Source organism: Gavialis gangeticus, unplaced genomic scaffold (genome assembly GCF_001723915.1).
Source record: "Gavialis gangeticus isolate Ggan-Ray unplaced genomic scaffold, GavGan_comp1, whole genome shotgun sequence".
Classification (NCBI taxonomy): domain Eukaryota; kingdom Metazoa; phylum Chordata; order Crocodylia; family Gavialidae; genus Gavialis; species Gavialis gangeticus.
Window position 1 is genome coordinate 53,287,433 of NW_017729025.1, and position 18,455 is coordinate 53,305,887.

An 18,455-nucleotide genomic window follows, 5' to 3' on the forward strand; every position below is an offset into this window, starting at 1 on the left:
GTGGTACCTGCCCTGCAGAACCACTGGCCCCGGACAGCTCCGCGAGCCGTGGGCCGGGGCAGGGCGGGGCGGGAGTCTCCGGGGCTGGGGCGGCCTCACGTCGGCCTTACTTGGCCTCGCCTTCCCTCGTAGCTGAAGGAGTCCAAGCGGGCTGTGAACAGTCTCCGCGACATCGTCGACGATGACGATGACCTCGAGCGGGTCAGCTGGAGTGGGGAGCCTGTGGGCAGTAAGTGTGGCGCGGGAAGGTGGGCGGTTCAGTTTGGGCGGTGGGCACAGGCGCAGCCAGCCTAGCTCCAGCTCTGCCACTGGTACTTCTGCTCTGAAGTCGGGTCTCGCCCCTGGGTTGAATCTTGCCGCTTCCTGATCTGCCCTTCACACCTGCAGGCTGGTGGCTGTATCCGCTTGGCCCGTTAGGAGGGGGGTGAGATGAAATTGTAGGTGCATGAATAAAAGGAGGGTGGGAGCAGACACGTGGCCTGTCCCCTGGCATCTCTGCCCATAGCGCAGAGGCTTGACGTGTTACATCTGAGATTTGTTATGCTCAAAGGAAGGCACCTGCAGAATTAGGGGTGATGAGTTATTTCCACTCTGCCACCTAAACTGTTTCTCCTCTGATCCATTGCGCCCAGTTCCTGAGCTGTAGGCAGCTGAATTAAACTATTTTAGCAGAATTGGAGACCAAATAGGAGCAGGTTCATCACCTTTTCACCATGACTATGCTGAAAACGTACAAGCCAGATGGCACGGAGCTCAAGCCCACCACAGCGCTGTGTGTACGCTGCTGTTTTAGCCGGTAGCTTCAGCCTTCAGAGCAACCGTGTCTGTGCAGTGCCATAGGCAGGCCTGTTGGCTTTGCCCTTCAGTGCTGCCCACATTCCTTTGGGGACCATGACCATTGGAGGCTGCTGCTGTAGCTGTTCAGTCACCAGCCAACCTGTGAATGTAGCTGGACTCCCCAGAAAGTGTGTGTTGCACAGAGCCACAGATACCTCTTAGGAAGAGGCTTACGATGCAGCTGCATCCTGGTGCTGGACCAAGCAAACCTTCACCCCCACATTTAATCAGTGAGAGGTCAGAGGGCGGCATCACTCCTATCGTGCTATAAAACTTTCTTTTCAGAGTCCGCTCTTTTCATCTTCTGAATTTGATTCTCCTGCTCATGTTTCCCCTTCCCTGCTGGCCTCTTCATACCCCTTTCCTCTGGCTAACTGTGTTTCTGCTTTCCCACATTCAAAAATTTACAAGTGGTCAAAGTGGTAGTGGCATGACTATGGAGACAGACAGACAGATACACATGCTGCCTGCTGTGCTGAAATGGAGAAGGAAGAGCATGTTTTAATTATTACCACATCCTAGTTTGACAGCAAAGCCCATTCTCGCCGGGCAGCATATCGGTCTCAAGTGTGGCAGTACCTAGATGGGAATGCCTTGCTCCTTTCCAGCCCAAGGAAACCTGTATCTTGCATTGTAAGCTCTTGGAGCAGGGAATATGCTGTGCCCCTACAGTCTCTTTGAATGTTCAGGAGTATATTAATGAACTGTTGTAACTAGGGGTGCTCCAATAGAGATTTTTTAGGTCTATATCGATAGCCAACTTTTAAAGAGGCACATCAGCTAATGCCAATCCAATTTCCAATACAGCTGCATCCAGCTAGTAAGTCTGTTGTGGTAGAAGGTGAGGGGGGAGGGAAGGGGCATGGGGGGACAGTTCAACGACCCCCATGGTGAGGGAGGGAGTGGGGCTAGGGCAGGGGTAGGTGCTGCCCAGCTGGGGCGGGGTGTGGGACGAAGCCACTGCTTGTCCAGGGGGCATGGGGAGGGGGAGCATCTCCTGCCAGGGGATGGGGCATGTGTCCCCAGATCTGTGCAGGGCAGGACAGGGCAGGCTGGGCTGCAACTGTGGGCTGGGACCAGGGCCAGGGGCTGTGCCTGACTCTTCCTGGTTGTGGGGAGTGGGGTTAGGCCTCGCTACGCTTGGGGCAGGCAGTGCTCGGAGGTGGGGCTATGGGGAGCTACAGTGAAATTTGGGGTGGCTGCAGCCCCCCCTCCCATAGCCGCTTTCCCAGCACCGCTGCTGTTGCCCAGCCTAAGTACAGCACAGCACAGCCCCTGGCCCCAGCCTGCAGCTTCAGCCCTCCCTGCCCCATCCCACCCAGTGCAGATCTGGGGGCACATGTCCCTCTCCCCCCCTGTGTCTTCCTGGGGTGCATGTAGCAGCAGGAGCCATTCCCCCTTCCCGCGCTCCTCAGACAAGCCACAGCTCTGTCCTGCATCCTGCCCCACGCCAGCTGGGCAGCGCCTACCCCAGCCCTACTCCCTCCCACACTGCAGAGGGGGGATGTTGAACTGCCCCCCCCCACACCTCTTCCCTCCTGGCTCCCCTTCCATCTACAAGCTGCCAAGCTGTGCTCCTCCTCCTATGCACATGTACAGTGTATTTATTAGCCAAATTATTGGCCACTTCAGGCAGATTTCTAATATAGTCAGTTTGCTTTATATTGGTGCCGATCCGATATCAAGTTGATGCATCAGTGTACCTCTGATTGTAACATTCATTTAAGCTAGATATGCATGCACAATGCACTGTGCTGCTATCTTTCCAGAGATGAATGTGGGCAGCTTTTTAAACATCTTCCCATCAACTGGGGCCTCTTGAGCATAAATTGACAACGTTTTATAGAGGCAGGACATTGGCTGCAGTGGTTCCCCTGCTTTACCTGTAGCAGGTTAGGGTATTAAATGTATGCTGTGTCAGTGTTAAGGATAGTCTTGTGTAGAGTTTAGATTATGGTTGTATGGGATAGTTTGGCTGTGGATGATCCTGGCTCAGTCAGGGGGTTGGACTAGATGACCCCTGAGGTCCCTTTCAGGCCTACTTCTCCATGACTCTATATGATTCGTAGACGTAGGGTCGGAAGGGACCTAAGTAGATCATCAAATCTGACCCCCTGCCCTAAGCAGGAGAAAATACTGGGCTCATATGACCCCAGCTAAGTAATTGTCAAGCCTCCTCTTAAAGACGCCCAAGGTAGGAGCCAGCACCACTTCCCTTGGAAGTTGGTTCCAGATCCTAGCTGCCCTGGCTGTGAAATAGTGTCGTCTAATGTCCAGCCTGAACCTACTCCCAAACAACTTATAGCCGTTATTCTTTGTTACTCCGGGAGGTGTACGGGTGAACAGGGTCTCTCCCATTCCCCACTGGTCCCCCTTGATAAGTTTGTAGATGGCCACCAGGTCCCCTCTCAGCCTTTTCTTGTGAAGGCTGAACAGGTTCATGCCCCGTAGCCTCTCCTCATAGGGTCTGCCCTGCTGTCCCTGGATCATGCGAGTGGCCTTCCTCTGGACCCTCTCGATGCTGGCCACATCTCTCCTAAAGACTGGCACCCGGAACTGGATGCAGTACTCCAACTGTGGCCTGACCAGTGTCGCATAGAGGGGGAGGATCACCTCCTTGGCTCTGCTTGTGATGCATCTGTGGATGCATGACAAGGTGCAGTTGGCCTTACTGACCGCGTCCCCACACTGCCGGCACATGTTCATTTTGGAATCGATAATGACTCCAAGATCTCTTTCTGCCACTGTGCTTTCGAGAAGGGAATTCCCCAGCCTGTAGGTATGCTGCTGGTTCTTACTGCCCAAGTGCAGTACCCTGCACTCATTAGTATCGAATCCCATCTTATTCTCATTTGCCCACCATTGTAACCTGTCCAGGTCCAGCTGTATCCTGCCCCTCCCTTCTAGTGTACCCACCTCATCCCAGATCTTGGTGTCGTCAGCAAATTTGAACAGGGTGCCTTTCACCCCCTCGTCCAAGTCGCTAATAAAGAGATTAAACAGTGCCGGCCCAAGGACCAAGCCCTGGGGGATCCCACTGCCCACATCCCTCCAGGTCAAATATGACCCATCCACCACCACTCTCTGGGTGTGGTCCCTCAGCCAGTTTCCAACCCATATGACTATGTAGGCATCAGTGCCACAGTTGCCTAGCTTTTTAATGAGAATGGGATGGGAGACAGTGTCAAAGACCTTTCTGAAGTCCATAAAGACTACATCCACCACAACACCTGTGTCCAATGATTTTGTTACCTGATCGTAGAAGGCAATCAGGTTGGTCTGATAGGACCTGCCCCTAATGAAGCCATGCTGGTTGCCCCTGAGCATCGTCCCCCCGCCAGTCCTTCCCATATGTGCTCCATGAGTCTGAACACTATGTGCTGTTTGATGAATTAGTACAATGTCTGTTTAAGAAGGTAAAATATAGAATCCAGAATTGACCAGAGCATACAAATTATTATTTTCATTATCTAGTGTCTTTGTTTCAAAGATGACAGTTTTATGTCTTCTTTGTGAGTTACCAGCATTGTTCTTTTCTTGTAGGCATTTCTTGGTCGATCAAAGAGACAGCCTCCAGCAGCATTAGCCCTCCTGAGGGGAACCTACAGAAGGGCTCTTCTTCCTACGCAGCCTTACCCAAGCAAGCCTCCTCCTACTCCTTGAGCAGCTTCTTCAAAGGTAAGCTCCCCCACTCAACAGTGGCAAAAGGACCTTCTTGCAGGAGTGTCCTAGAAGGTCTCATTTCCTTGTAAGTATTGCAGAATAGGGAGTAGCTGGTCTCTGCTTAGTCCACGATTTGCATCAGTTGCTTGTCAGTCATCACCAAGCACATCAGACTTGTATAAAATGGGGATGGGCTGATGTGCCCATCAAGATAAAGGAGCAGTCTGTGGAAGCTGCATCACCAGAAGGCTGTGGTCCATGGAACAGAAAGTTGCTTGGATCAAGATGGAGTTTGGCATGTTGGGCACTGTAGTTTCCACCAGCTGCCCATCTGCTGGAGAGGAAAATGGGTCCATATGGAACTAATCTGGCCCATGTGGCCTACGCTCGGTTCTCTCTTCTGTAGAGACAACAGGTAAATAACCTTCCCTGGAGTCAAGAAGGCTTCTAGTGTTGCATGCAAGATACTAGTGACAAGACCTTAGCATTGCTATGGTTCAGAGAGAATTGTATTCTGCAGGAGTTCATCTTTGTCCTCTCCAAAGCTGAATTTTCTTGAGCATCCTGTCTCCCATAGCTTGTTTTTATGGCTACCCCCTTCTTGTATAGTAAGTGCCTTAGTGCTGATGGAAGGTGCCAGGATAACAGTACCAGAGACTGAAGATTTCTGTGTGGCCATAGCCCAGCTATACCTGAGCAGTCTCACCTTCCCCCTTTACTGACCCCAGTATGTCTTGATCTCTAGAGGTGGCAGGGAATTTAGACTCCATGTTCCTGTCCTTGGACTCTGGCAGCAAGAAGCCAGTTTCTTTGAGTGTTGAAGGTGGCTTGTGTGACAGAATGTAGGTTTGCTAGGAATTGGTCTGAAAGTCCCATATATTTTCTCAAAGATCAGACCTTTCTATACTGACTTAGGCTGGGACACTGGTTTGGAGTATAGTTCTGCATGCTATCTCCTCAGCTCACCAGCAGGAGGAAAGGTGGTTGAAAATCTCTCACTGTTACTTGCTCTTTTCTTTCAGGCAGAAACAAACTTGGTAGTTTTCAGTCACTTTCTGATGGTAAGGCATTTTTATCCTTAACTTGTGGTGGGAAGGGCTGAAGGAGAATATTGCACATTTTCATAGGGGACTTCCACACAAATGATTTACAGAGATGTGTGGGTCTTAGTTTCCTGATGAGGAAACTGAAACACTGGACTCAAGTCATCAGGGGGTCAGCAAAAGTTCAGTGCAGTGATTTTGTGGACGCTGATTGATGGTTTCTGGATGGATTATGGATTCTGATTGAGGGTGTAAAATTCCTGTGCCACTGTATGTCTGTGTGTAAACGGAATCCACCATCTGCTGTCAGGGCTTTGTCATGCATTACTGAGACCAGGGACAATGGCTCCCATGTGAGAGACAACAAGTGGCTGCATCCCAGGTGAAACTGGTTTTCTCCAGTTTCTCTACAGGGGGGTCAGATTTGGAGATTGGAAAATTCCCCAATAGAAGTCACATAGGTCAGGTGTTAATGGAGGGTCTTAAACATCTCAGAGCCAGAAAGAGTGGGAGTAGAGGATACAAGTAAACAAATTTTCAGAGATGGAGCAATCTTAGGCAGAGAAGAGGAACCCTTGGTCCTGCCAAGGAAGAAGAAAATTGGCTGCAGGTGAGAGAGGCTCTATGGTTTGGAGGTGTGAGAGGATCCTGGATTCTTAAGACAATAACCAAATCCACTGTAACACTCATGAATGCTGAGAAAACCGAAGCAGGGAATTATGTGCAGATGAGTGTTTGGTCTGTGTCCTGTGCCAGGTAAAATAAGGAGTGACCGGCTTTAGGAACTCTAATGATATTTGTTATTTTATTCAACTATTTCCTGTCCCTGAAGAGGGGACCTGCAGCCTAGGGCTTCCACAAATGTGCTGGGAAAGGCTTCAGCTATGGAGGGCCAGTGCCAGTCCTGGGGCAGCTGGGACACAGCTGCCCACCATTGTGAAGTGGCAGTGGACAGTGCCCAGTGCTAGAAAGAGCCAGAGCTAAGGGGAGCTGCAGAGCACAAGGGCCCAGTGTGGCCCAACCCAGCTGCAGCCACTAGGGAGAGCTTACCGGGGCTCTGACTGGCAAAAATAAACTGCTGTCTCCTGACTCAGTCCTGCATGTGAGGCTCTAGACATGCTGCCTTCATGTCAGACCTAATCCTCCTGTGTAGAAACTCCTTAAGAATTGGGAGGAATGTCAGGTTCTAGTCTATAAGTTATCAGACTCTGCCTTGCTAGGTCGGCGCCCATTCCAGGGTTTTGTGGGCTCTGCTTGGTCCATGGGGTTCTCTGCCTTATCTCTGGGCCTTCCACTGAAAGAGAGCATGCTGGGGGTGAAACTGAGGCCAGGAAATGTTGGGAGGTGGGTGCAAATGAGGATTTTGGATGTGCTGTTCAGGGTGCTGCCTTTTTCCTCCACAGCCCTCTCTGATGCAGGTGTCAAAAGCTATGCTCCAGAGCTGCGCAGACCAAAGGCGGACTACAAGGTGGGAGGTTGTATTCATAATCCCAGGGTCACATGGAAAGTCACACAGAGTGGAAGACGGTGGGATAATGAGGTTTCATGGGGAGTGACCAATCCTTCTTCCATTCTGGGGGGTGATGGGAAAGCATCCAGACAAAAGGTACAGTCCTCCTCCAGCCAGGAGGCAGCCCTTCACCAAACCCAGTCCAGGCAGCAATTCCAACCTGGTCACTTCCTTTTCCTGTCCTAGGGTTTCCAGGGCTCTCTGCTTTGTGTTGCCTGTGCTGCAGGGGCAGGCTGGTCCAAAGAAGCCATTTGGACATTCCCCAAATACTTCCATCCCAGTCCAGAGTGTGGCAAATTTCTCTGCATGTTTTTGCCCCCATAAAATCAGCATATGGGGTGCAGGCTACTTGAAGTGGGGGAGATCTGCCTTCTGAGATACAGCTGCCTTGTACACAGGATAGTGCACCTCACTCAAAGCTGCAGATAGCTGTTCATTTCACCTCTTGGCTCGGTCAACCTGCCACTAGGTGGGTTTTGAGCAGAGGTCACTCCTAGCTGAGGGTGATTGGAGAATATCTCCTATAACAAAACCACTGCAGCAGCTGCCTGTAGTGATGCCCTTGGCAGAGGACCACATTCTGACTGTGCCGCCTAGGGACCAGACCTTCCCTTTCACTGGGGCCCTGTGAGGCTGGGGTGAGACATTTTGACAGGGTAGCATCGGGGGAAGGACTTACCCTTACTGTGCTTCTATCTTTAGGGTAGACAGGAAGTGGCTCATACTAGCTTTGTTGCGGTGGTCACTTTCACCAGCAGGAACAGTTCATACACACATGACAGCTGGGCACTGGGCTTTCTTGGCACCTATGGTCCCAAGCAGTAACCAGATCAGTCTGCCTCCCTCCCCCACCACAGGTCCAGGAAAGAGTCACAGCTTTGACATCACCTCCCTGTTTAGATTGAGTCAATCACTAAACCCAGTCTGTACTGTTGTCATGAATTGGAAAGACTATGGGGAAACTCCTTCCAGTTGTTGCAAGTCATGTGAAGAATCTTCACTGCATCTGTCCCAGCTGTAAACCTGAGGTAGCTTGGTCACACAGCACCTCTAGAACTTCAGAGGCTGCCTTGTGCTCTCTCTTGCAGGATTACAGCAGTGACTGGAGCCCCAAAGACACTGTCAGGCGGATGCAGAGGGGCAAGGTGAGGACATTACTTTTCCATGTGCTTGCAAGAGGGGAGCCTGGGTGCTCTCAAGCTGCTTGCCATGCTTCCTTTTGCCCATGCGTGGCAGAATTGGGGAGCGAATCCAGGCTGTTAGCTGCATGACCCCAGCAGGAACAATTTTCCAATGTCCTGTGTCTACTTAAGGCTTTAACAAGTAGCAGAAGAGAAAGCAGAGGACAGATCTCAAAAGGCCATGCCAGGCAGCCAGCATACATAAATCATTGAGTTGCTGCCAGAGCCTTTACTACTGCTGAATCCTCACAGCTGCTCCCATGGCCTGAGGTTATCTTCAGTGCTCTGGCTCCACAGGCTCATCATGGCAGAGCACCTGGGGCCACCTGTGGGGTTTTGGTTCCCATTACAGTGGGTGAAAGGAGATGGGTGACAGGACACTGTGGCTGAAACTCTCTACATAAGAGCTGTAGTTGACTCTGTGGCTTGTTTGAGTGTGCCCCTGTTTGTCTTCCTTTCTCGCTCCAGGTCTGCTCGCTAGAGAGGTTCCACTCCCTGCAGGAAAAGTTGATGCTCCTCGATGAAGCAGTTGCAGTGCATGATGGGAATGTCATTACTGCAGTGAGTCCTGCTCTGGCTGTATATCCCTGGGTATAGTTGGGAGTGTGGCTGACAGGATGCCCCCTTAAAGGCTCCCTATGTCTACTCAGCTATTCAGTTCCTTATTACTGTAAGGGTTGTTGAGTTGTGGCCAGAAGGGGTCACAGCTGGGTGCCTTGAAGCTCCATGTTCTTAGCTGCAGCTTCAAAATTACTTTGCTCAAAGCTGTCAGCATCATTTCTGAATCACCTCATCCTCATCCGGCCCAACACCCCCTCTGGAAACAGCATAGCACTGCCCCAGCCTGCAGAAGCAGCCCATCTCACCCTGTGCAGATTCGGGGGCACATGCCCTCCACCCTCCCTGCATGTGGCTCAGTCCTGTGCCCTGCCCCAGCCCCACTCCCTTCCCCACCACTAGGGCCTCAGTCTGCCCTCCCCACACCCCTTCCCCCACAACAGACTTACCAGCCAAACCCGGCTGCTCTCCACACTTCCGGGCTGCACTCCTGAACACCTGCTGCTGCGCTACAGCTGTGCACACTCACGCAGCATTTATCAGTGAACTATTGGCCATGTCAGTTCTGCATACCCCCAACTACCTTTATAAGTACCCCTAGGGGTACACGTACCCCCACAACCACTGCTGTGGAAGATTCAGCAGGTCTGCTTGCCAGCTGAAGGAGTGGAAGGTATCCTGGGTGGCTGTGGCCTGCCCAGGGTGCCAGTGCATGCCAGTAGTACTCAGTAAAAGTTGCAAATCCTGAGTGGGTTTAGGACATCTGTGGCTAACTGAACTTCTCAGGAAGCTTGTGACAGGCCTTACCTGATGCCAGCATCTGTCTGGATGCTGGTTAGGATTCATCAGCTCAGCTAAGGGATGTCTATTCTGCTTGCAGGTTCTGATATTCTTGAAGAGGACACTGAAGAAAGGTATGCAGGTCTGTGAAGTGACTGGGCCCTGTGTGTTTCTCAGTGAAGAGGGAGAGGCTCAGTTCTCTTGCCTACAGCAAATTGGGGACAGAGAAGAGCTGGGATGTCACTTCCTGCTCACCTAACCAAGGGATCTGTGCATGAATAGGACACTCCCTCAATTCCAGGTGCAGGGAGAGGGGGTTTTGTGCTGGTTGGGAAGCTTCTAAGAGACTCTGTACAAGGTAGTGGGGGTTGTGGTGAATGAGAGACCCTATGTGAGAGGAGATAGAGCCACGTACCACAGAGTGTTCATCTAATAGCCTGGTGGAGCTGGACTCGCTTTCAAGACAACTGGTCACTAGAGGAGGGCTGTAATTCAGGTTGCTGGGTTTTGAAGATCTTTTTAATTCTCCTCCAGCTTCTAGCAGCTCCACCCATCCTGAAGCAGCCCAGGCCTGGCCAGCAAGCTGCTTTCAGGTGGCTCTTCACTGACATTTTGTGTGCATCTCCCCACCCAGAGATCCTCTTCCGTGAGCTGGAGGTGCGGCAGGTGGCTCTGCGCCATCTTATCCATTTCCTCAGAGAAGCAGGGGAACAGAAGCTACTCCTGGACCTATTCAGGTAAGGCTCCCTGCTTGTCCTGTGGCTTGGCTGAACACCTGTATCTGGACCAAGCACTAGGCAGTGCTGAGTAGAGGTAATTCTTTCTTTCTCTTCACAGGTTCCTTGACAGAACTGAGGAGGTTGCCGTGAGTATTCCTGGGGTTATCATTCTGTTCCGTCTCGTCTGCGTAGCTTGTGTGAGGTGGGGATCCACAAAGAGGCTGAAAGCAAACACCTGATATCTCCACTCACCTCAGCACAAGCTGCTGTGTCTGAAGTATGGGGCTGGGAGGGGCTGGTCAGCAGGGGGAATGGAATAGTCAGCTGACAGGTTTGAACCTATATCTCCCTTTGTGGAAGGGGTTTCCTGAGCCTATTGCCTTCAGGATGGCTCTTTCTTTTCTGTCCTCTCCCTCCAGCTGTCCCAGTACCGGGAGCATTTGAACATCCAAGATGTGGAGAAACGAAAAGAGTTTCTTAAAGGCTGCATTGGGTAAGTAGAGAACATGGTGGGACTGGAGATGTGGTGGAGAATAAGAAGTGCAGACGTCAGGGGCCAGTAGGGGTGCTGGGACGTACAAAGTTAAAGGGTCATATTCTCACTATTGCATAGAGGTTTTGGTTACAGGCCCCAGGAGGAGCCTGGTGCCTACTAGTCCAGCCTCATTTTCTCTTAAGCTGAGGATGGAGAGGTCTTGGGAAGTTACTTACCGTTTTGGCTGATGAAGTGGGATGGGGGTGCCTGGTGAAGTTCTCTGAGGACATATCAATAGCAAGGTTCTGAGCTCCCTCCATGCAATTTGATTGGAGCCCATTGGAAAGAGCAGTGAGATTGTGGGAAGGTGAGAACTTGAAATTACTTTCTCTCCCAGAACCTTGGGGTAGGTGGGGCTGGTGGCAAGCAATAGCACAAGGGACTGCATCCGTAGGGCAGTGCTCTGGGGAAGCGGGGTCCCTCCAAAAACTATGTAACAAGAACTGCTGACATTGACCATCCTTTTTTGCTGGCTAGGCTGCCGTTTTCAGCTGAAGATGCTGTTCATGTTCAGGACCATTATACGCTCCTGGAGAGACAGATCATCATTGAGGTAAAGAGCCTTCTCTTTGGCAGTGGGGCTGTTTGAGAGCTCTCTGTGCTCCAGGCTCAGACTGGCCTGTTCTGAAAAGAATGAGAAGTTTTTGATCTCTTAAGTTCATGCAGGCCTTTGTGGTAGGCAACCCACCAAGCTGTTGATTTGTGACTTGGACTACATCACATGCTGATGTGACACTCAGAGACTGAGAGCTCTGAGGTCCCGTTGAGCTGGTCTGGTTGAAATTGGGCTCATTCCCCCAAGAACTGGGGGAGGCCTGGCTCAGCATCATGGCTGGCCTGGTTCCCACACAGTTTGTCTTCCCCCAACTCTTCTGCAGGCGAACGATCGGCACGTGGAATCATCTGGGCAGTCAGAGGTATTTCGGAAATATCCCCGAAAGGCCTCCATTCTCAACATGCCACTGGTGACCACACTCTTCTACTCCTGCTTCTACCACTACACGGAGGCAGAGGTGTGTGCAACAATGGGAGTGGTCTAGGGTTCTGGCACATAATGCTGGTGCCCTTGATGTGGGTCATTGAAGTTTTGCTAGTGTGCCATCTTCAGCATCTTAGGAAGGAGGTTTCACACCCCCACAAAGCCCTCAGAGAATCCTAATATTCCAGACTAGAATCTGGCCCCTCTGAGCTTTGAAAGATGGCCATTTTCAGCTGTCACAACAGCTGTTACAGAAGCTGTGGCACCTTGAGCTACTTCTAAGGTTGCAACTAGATCCAGCATCTAAGAGATTCACTTGACTCTTGTCCTCTTGAGCCCCAGGTATGGAACAGTGACCTCTCAAGTATTGAGGGACTCCCAGACTTGAGGGCATGGGAAGGGCCCACTGGCAGAGTGCTGAGGAAGAGATGGAAAGGGTCTCTTCTTCCTGTAATCTCCATTTCCAACCTAGCACTAGCAGCCTCAGTACAGGCCTGGATCTCAGTCTGAAGGAATGAGGGCTACAAGTTCCAGGCTGAATCCCTGACCCCTCCATCTGTTGCCTCTTCAGTGTCTGTTGTTTGTGCCTCTTTCTGCAGGGGACATTCAGCAGCCCAACCAACCTGAAGAAAACCTTCAAGGTGAGGAAGTGGCAGCACCAGTTGAAAAGAGCTAGGGGTGGGGCTGGGGATTGCCAGCAGTGTGGATTGTTCACTCAGCAGGGAAAGGAGTGCTGCTGCCATGAATGGAAATGCAGGCATAGAACTGATCCTGAAGCACAGGCAGAAGGGAAGCAGGAGCAGACCCAGCTTGGTGGTTGGGTAGCATGTGAGCTGTGTGGGCACTGCTGGGCTTAGCTGGGACCCAGACCCATCCAAGGGACAAGGGAGGAGGCTTGGCTGTATGAGCCGGCTGGAACTTCTGTGGGGAAGCTGGGCTTTACCAGCCCCTTGTGCTTTACTTTGAGCCCAGGCTCTGGGAAGTATTTCAGTTTCCTGGAATGAGCTCCCCTGGCCTCACCTTTCTGCCCTTTGCTTACCCTGTGTGAGGTGCTGCCTTGCTTCCTGTGTCATGGGAAGGTGAGATCCATTCACATCCCTACCAGCTGCAGTCTGCTGTGCCAGCAGGGACTGCTCCCCCCCAGCTATGGTGGAAAGGGTTGGCCAGGCAGGGAGCCTGAACTAGGTAATGCTGCCCCAGTAGGGGTCCCTGATTTCCTTCCTCTGCACCCCCCCTGCAATGTATTAGCTGCACAGCCAAGCTGAGCATGGGATTCATGAGACTTGTCATCTCAGTAGCTGATGTGCTGCCCACCCGCTCCCCTCAGAGCCTTGAGCTCTGCTGTTGTTCATACCGTTTGGTGCCTTTGCCTTGCAGATCCCAGATAAACAGTATGTGCTGACGGCCCTCGCTGCACGTGCCAAGCTGCGAGCCTGGCATGACGTAGATGCCTTGTTCACCACCAAGGTGAGGGAGAGGACCATTGGGGCTAGATCTCAGCAGTGGCTGTCTCCTGGCCCTTTCCCCTCTGGCTCTAGGGTAGCAAACTGTCTATCTTCCTTCCTACCTGACATGACCTATCCTCTGCTGATGTTGCTGTCTCCTGAGTACCCTGCTTTAATACTGTGAATTCTCTGGCATGCCCTGGAATTAGCAGGAGAACTGTGACTTGTTCTGCCTGGCCTCACTGTGGTTGGGAGCTTCAGAGGGAATTGCCAGAAGCTTCTCATAGAATGACTCTCCTTAAAGCAGCTGAAAAGGTTTCACTGCTGCTCCAGGCAGCTCAGCCAGAGGAGCCTCCCTGGTGGTTGCCTTCAAGCCCTTTGTGAGCCCAGCTGCTGGGCCTACCTTTAGCATCTGGCAGGGAAAAACAGCATCTTCCATCAAGGGCAGCTTGCTGCCCTGGAGTTCTATGGAATGTGTTCACTGGCGTGGAGAAGTCCTAGTGGCTCTCCTGCTCTCTGCCCAGGTCTGTTAGCTCATGGCCCTACTTCCCACTCTCTCGGGGGCACCCCTCGTGTAAAGCTTGGTGCTGATTAGGTTGTGGTTTCAGAACTGGCTGGGCTACACCAAGAAGAGAGCCCCCATTGGCTTCCATCGGGTGGTGGAGGTCTTGCAGCGGAACAATGCCCCCGTGCAGGTGAGTGAGAGAGGCTTCTCTTGTGGAGTGCATCAGCCACTTTGCCTCCTTCGTCTTTGCACAGACCTTTGGGCCACTGTCTGGTGTCCCTCTCACTTTTAGCACTGGCCCAAACCAGGAGGTCACTTAGCTGTGCAGTATCTGTTACTGTGGAGTACTTGTTCCTTCCTGATCCACCAGGAGCAGCTTGGAGAAGGGGACTGATCCCCAGTGGCTGGTGCTTGACTTCCACAGCTGGAGACAATGATCGACTTTTCCAAACACAGCTTCTTTTGTTTGTACCAGCTCTGCTTCCAGCACATGGATGTTGCAGACATGTGATGTCCTCTTGGGCAAAGCAGCTGCCAGGGAAGCAACTTGGTGGAGGTGGGGGCTGTGAAGGAGTTAGCAGAGAGGAGCCGTGGCAGGTTCTGTAGGGTTGGATTGTAGGATGCAGTGCCTCTGAATGAGCCAAGTCATCCCTCTCCCAGGCAATACAAATACTGCCTGCTGTAGGTTTCTACACCCTGCACTTGGGCTAAGGATTATGTTAATCTCTGGGAGCAGAATTGCCTTGTAGATGGATTGGAAGGATCCTTTACCCAAGGTTTGAGGCTCCTTTTGCCCCCTGAGGAGTCCTGAGCAGGCTCATCCCATCCACTTGCTATGCTGGGATCACAGAGTAGGGCCAGCTCTTAAAGCAGCCTGGTTCCTTCACTACCCATAGAGAGGCTGGTAGGCTGGAGTTGGGGTGGGAAGGCAAGTACCATTGCACTGAGCTCTGCTGATGCTTCTTCTCTTCCCACCCAGGTGCTGCAGGAGTATGTGCGCCTGGTAGAGGATGTGGACATGAGGTTGAACTTGGCCACAAAATACAAGTGCCATGATGTGGTTATTGACGTGAGTCCCTGCTGGACATAGGGGAGGGTAGTGCACAGGCATCTCATCCCTTCACCCGGTGCACATGGGTGGCAGTGGGTTCCCTGTAGGCCCCTCTCCTTACAGTTGTGTGCCCAGCTCCGTTTCCTGTGGCTTTGCTTTTCCCTGTAGCTAGTGTCTGCATCACCCTCCCAAAAGTAGGCAAGGTGTTAGAGCAGCCCCTGGGGCTTGTGTCTTCCCCAGCATTAGCTGTCTAGATCCAGTATGTGGGGGTGGAGGGGCAGGGGAAAGGAGTGGAGCCTGGAATCCTTGAGCTGAACACTGGGATAGAGCTCCACAAAGGAATCCGCTTCACCAGGCCCTGGTGTTGCTGTTTTCCTAGACATACAGAGACCTGAAGGATCGCATCCAGCTGCTAGCATACAGGTGTAAGGTGGAGCGGGGCTCTTCAGAACAGGACAAGATTGACAGCATCCTCAGTAACTCGGTAAGAAGCAGTTCCCTTGAACACACAATCATACACAGCCTGCAGAACTGCCTTCTTGAGAGCCTCATCTGAGATGGGCAGGAGATTGGTTGGTGCCTTGCATTGGGATCTCTCTGTCATTTTGACCCCTCTTCCTGCTAGGAAGGTAACAGTCTCGGTCAGTGGTGCTCAGCTTTGTTGATCTGGCCTGCTGGGGGAAGCTGCCTCATCTGTCCACAGGCCAGATCCGGCCAGTGATTCCCATCTGACACTTGAGGCAGGTGTAGTGAGCACCATTCTGTCACACAGAGAGGGGTAGAGGAGCAGCCCAGCCCCAAGCCTGCCCCACAGGCAGGGGGTGTGACTTGGCCCTGTTTGGGGGGCAGAGGGGGAAGGCGGTTCTTTGGGGGCGGGGAGCATGGCCAAGCTTAATGCCTACTGCTCCTCCTCCGCCAAATTTCTGAACCTAGAGGGAGCTCTGCAGGCTGGATGCTAAAGCTCCATGGGCTGCATTTGGCCTGTAGGCTAGAGGTTGAGTACCCTTGGTCTAGGTGGAGAGAGTTTACTGCCAGGCATTGGATGCACAAATAACAGGAGAGGCAATCTGCTGCAAAGAGCTGGTTATTTTCACTTTCAGGGAGATTTACAGGGATGAGCTCCTTTCTGATGGTCCACTGTGGGCACAACCTGCCAAGTGACACTTTTGTGGCCAGTTGGAATTGAAGGGTTATTTTCCCTCCAGTGCTGAATTTTGAGCCTGCAACAAGTCACTGTCTGACCTGAAACAGTGCGTCAGGAATGACTGTGTTAGGATCTGTGCTCAGTAGGTTGTCTTGGGCAAGCTTCTTTTTGTCCATGCCTTGGCTTCTCCAGCTGTCCCAGAGGAGTTCTGATCCACCCTCCAGAGAGATTGGGAGGTTCTGTGTAGAAGGATGATCTCTGGTACTCCATCACTACTGTTTTTACTCCCTGCATGTCACTCTTTCGGAGCTGTGATGTTTTGCCTGGTCAATTTCACTTCCTGATTCTAGTCTGTTTCTGCTGCTGGTTCCATTACTAGCCCAGGGCTGCTGGGTTTGGCTTCCCCACACTGCAGGGAAATGCTGGACTTTTATTAAACCACACTGCAGTGTTACTTTATAAACCTACCTGCCTTGTCATTTGCTGGCCTCCGTGTGGGGCCTGTGCTCTTTCACGGTGCTTGGCTATGTTCCCAGGGATCTGAGCTGCAACCAGCACTGATGCTTAGTTGCATTTTATTTTGCTTTTCTTTCAGCAAATCCGATGGAAGAACTGAACGCTGTCTGCCCACCTTCCCGATGTGCCATAGCCTCTGCCAGTGAGAGGGGAAAACCAGAGAGCCAGACTTGTCACCTATGGAGCAAGCTCCATTTCTCTTCATTGCGTGGTTTATATCTTGTTGAGCGGTGCCTAGGACTCCTGGACAAGCAGGTATCCAGGCTGGCACAAGGCAAACCCAACTCTTTGGCCAGTGAAATAGGATGCTAACAAACCAGCACTGATGCTCCTGTAATGAACTAAGCCCTGAAGTGGTTGTGGCTTCAGTGGACAGAAGAGAGTAGGCCAAGTGGGTGCTGCTTCCGCTTTGTACAGAATTAGGGCTCCTTCAAGTCAGAGAGGCAGGACAGTTGCCGTTAGCTAACCCCTCCAAAGGACAGAGGTGACCAGCCCCAGTGCCACGCCAGCTGGCTTGGACTCGGGCAATGGTGGCTGTGTCAAGAACAAAGCCGTAGGAGCCTCCAATGTTACCCTAGGAGAAGCAGCCTTCAGGGGAACTTCTCTAGAGTGCCAAGGGAATAACCTGACTGCCTGGGCTGCTGTGCCGGCCCTTACACTTGGAGAAGCTGGGAGCGCTGAGGCTTGGGTGGATTGTGGAAGGAATTGCTGATCCCTCCCTGCAGGGGCTGAGCATGCCAACTCCAGGAAGTTCCTTGGAGCTGTTTCTTCTTCCCGGGCTTTGTTGGGAAGGTTTTTTGTTGCATCCTCCCCAGAAAAGGAGGTTTCTCCCAGGCTTCCTGCCAGCTTCATTTCTTCAGACCTCAAGCTCTGTTCCTTAAATAAAGCTGCATCCTGCCTCTACATCGGGCTCCTCATTGTTTACTTCCTGCTCCAAGCATTTTGCTATCACCATGATCCCTGAGCAGGAGGAAATTTTCCTACATCCTGTAAGGTGGGCACAGGCGATGCCTCTATCCCCAGGGCCACAGTGAATGGGAGTGGGAGCAGCTTTGTCCTTAAGGAGATGATTATCCAGATGATCTCCCTGCAGATATGTTTGACTGTGAGTGCTGCTGGGGAGCTCTCAGCAGAAAAATTGGGCTACTCAAGCCAATAGAGGCCATATGAAAGTCTGAGGACAGAATTGGGCTTCAGGGCCACCCTGTCCCCACATGTGCTTCCCCCTCTTTGCTCAAAATGCAGTTCTGGAGAACTAAATGCTGAGCCGTGGCATTCAGAAGAGGGGCAGGATGTGCTTGGTTGCTGATAGCTGCTTGGAGGCTGCAGAAGATACTTTGGGGCTCCTTTGATGTACCAAAATGTGCCTTCATAAGGGTTTTCTGAAAAACAGCCTCTTTGCCTGCCTCAGGGTTTGTTTGTAAGCTCTGCAAGGAGCTGTGCCCACCACCTGCAAGCCCTAGGGCTTGCGTTGTGGCAGTGAGTATTGCTTACATGTACCCAGGGCCAGATCCTACTCCCCCACTAGGCATCAAACTGGCACTTCAATGCCAAACTGTGATTCATTCCATCCTGAAAACAGTACTTCATCTCAGCCTTAAAAGTCCATCACCTAAAGCTGTGAGGGGGAGGACCTGGATCCATACACCTTTAAAAGCGATAGTTTTTCAGGAGATTGCTCAGAGTGGAATAGAATTGCACTTAGGTGTCTACTGGGTGAAATAAGTTCTCCTGCAACACTTCCTCACCTGACCTAGCTGTCCAGATGGCAGTCACACCCGGCAGAACAGCCTGTGCCTGTTGAAGCTAATTTGATCTGTGGTCGGAGTGACGTGTGTCCAGGGGCGCTCATGATTCCTCTGTAAATGCCACATTCTCTTCATCCCTGGGGGTTGTGAAATGTGGTGCTGGCCCTTTAAGGATCAGGGCTCTGGATTCACCTTTAGTGTATACAAGATTCCTTCAGGAGCATCTGGTAGCTAAGCAATC

The 18,455-nt window shown here is 51.9% G+C and overlaps 2 protein-coding genes across 2 annotated transcripts in view; both read left to right on the plus strand.

Annotated features, from left to right (window-relative positions):
- Positions 1-17,369, plus strand: part of VIPAS39 (VPS33B interacting protein, apical-basolateral polarity regulator, spe-39 homolog) — an 18,203-nt gene extending 834 nt beyond the window's left edge. The window contains exons 2-20 of the mRNA XM_019519912.1: positions 19-52; positions 133-229; positions 4,381-4,515; positions 5,523-5,561; positions 6,947-7,011; positions 8,142-8,198; positions 8,703-8,795; positions 9,673-9,706; positions 10,207-10,309; positions 10,410-10,437; positions 10,711-10,784; positions 11,304-11,379; positions 11,705-11,839; positions 12,405-12,446; positions 13,183-13,272; positions 13,859-13,945; positions 14,735-14,824; positions 15,186-15,290; positions 16,546-17,369. Of these exons, the coding sequence (XP_019375457.1) occupies positions 19-52; positions 133-229; positions 4,381-4,515; positions 5,523-5,561; positions 6,947-7,011; positions 8,142-8,198; positions 8,703-8,795; positions 9,673-9,706; positions 10,207-10,309; positions 10,410-10,437; positions 10,711-10,784; positions 11,304-11,379; positions 11,705-11,839; positions 12,405-12,446; positions 13,183-13,272; positions 13,859-13,945; positions 14,735-14,824; positions 15,186-15,290; positions 16,546-16,566 (1,405 nt within the window). The 3' untranslated portion in view covers positions 16,567-17,369. The remainder of the gene's footprint in view (positions 1-18; positions 53-132; positions 230-4,380; positions 4,516-5,522; positions 5,562-6,946; positions 7,012-8,141; positions 8,199-8,702; positions 8,796-9,672; positions 9,707-10,206; positions 10,310-10,409; positions 10,438-10,710; positions 10,785-11,303; positions 11,380-11,704; positions 11,840-12,404; positions 12,447-13,182; positions 13,273-13,858; positions 13,946-14,734; positions 14,825-15,185; positions 15,291-16,545) is intronic.
- Positions 17,370-17,798: 429 nt separating this feature from the next.
- NOXRED1 (NADP dependent oxidoreductase domain containing 1) overlaps positions 17,799-18,455 on the plus strand; it is an 18,914-nt gene continuing 18,257 nt past the window's right edge. Inside the window, exon 1 of the mRNA XM_019518738.1 lies at positions 17,799-18,171. The gene's annotated coding sequence lies outside the window, so the exon portion shown is untranslated. The remainder of the gene's footprint in view (positions 18,172-18,455) is intronic.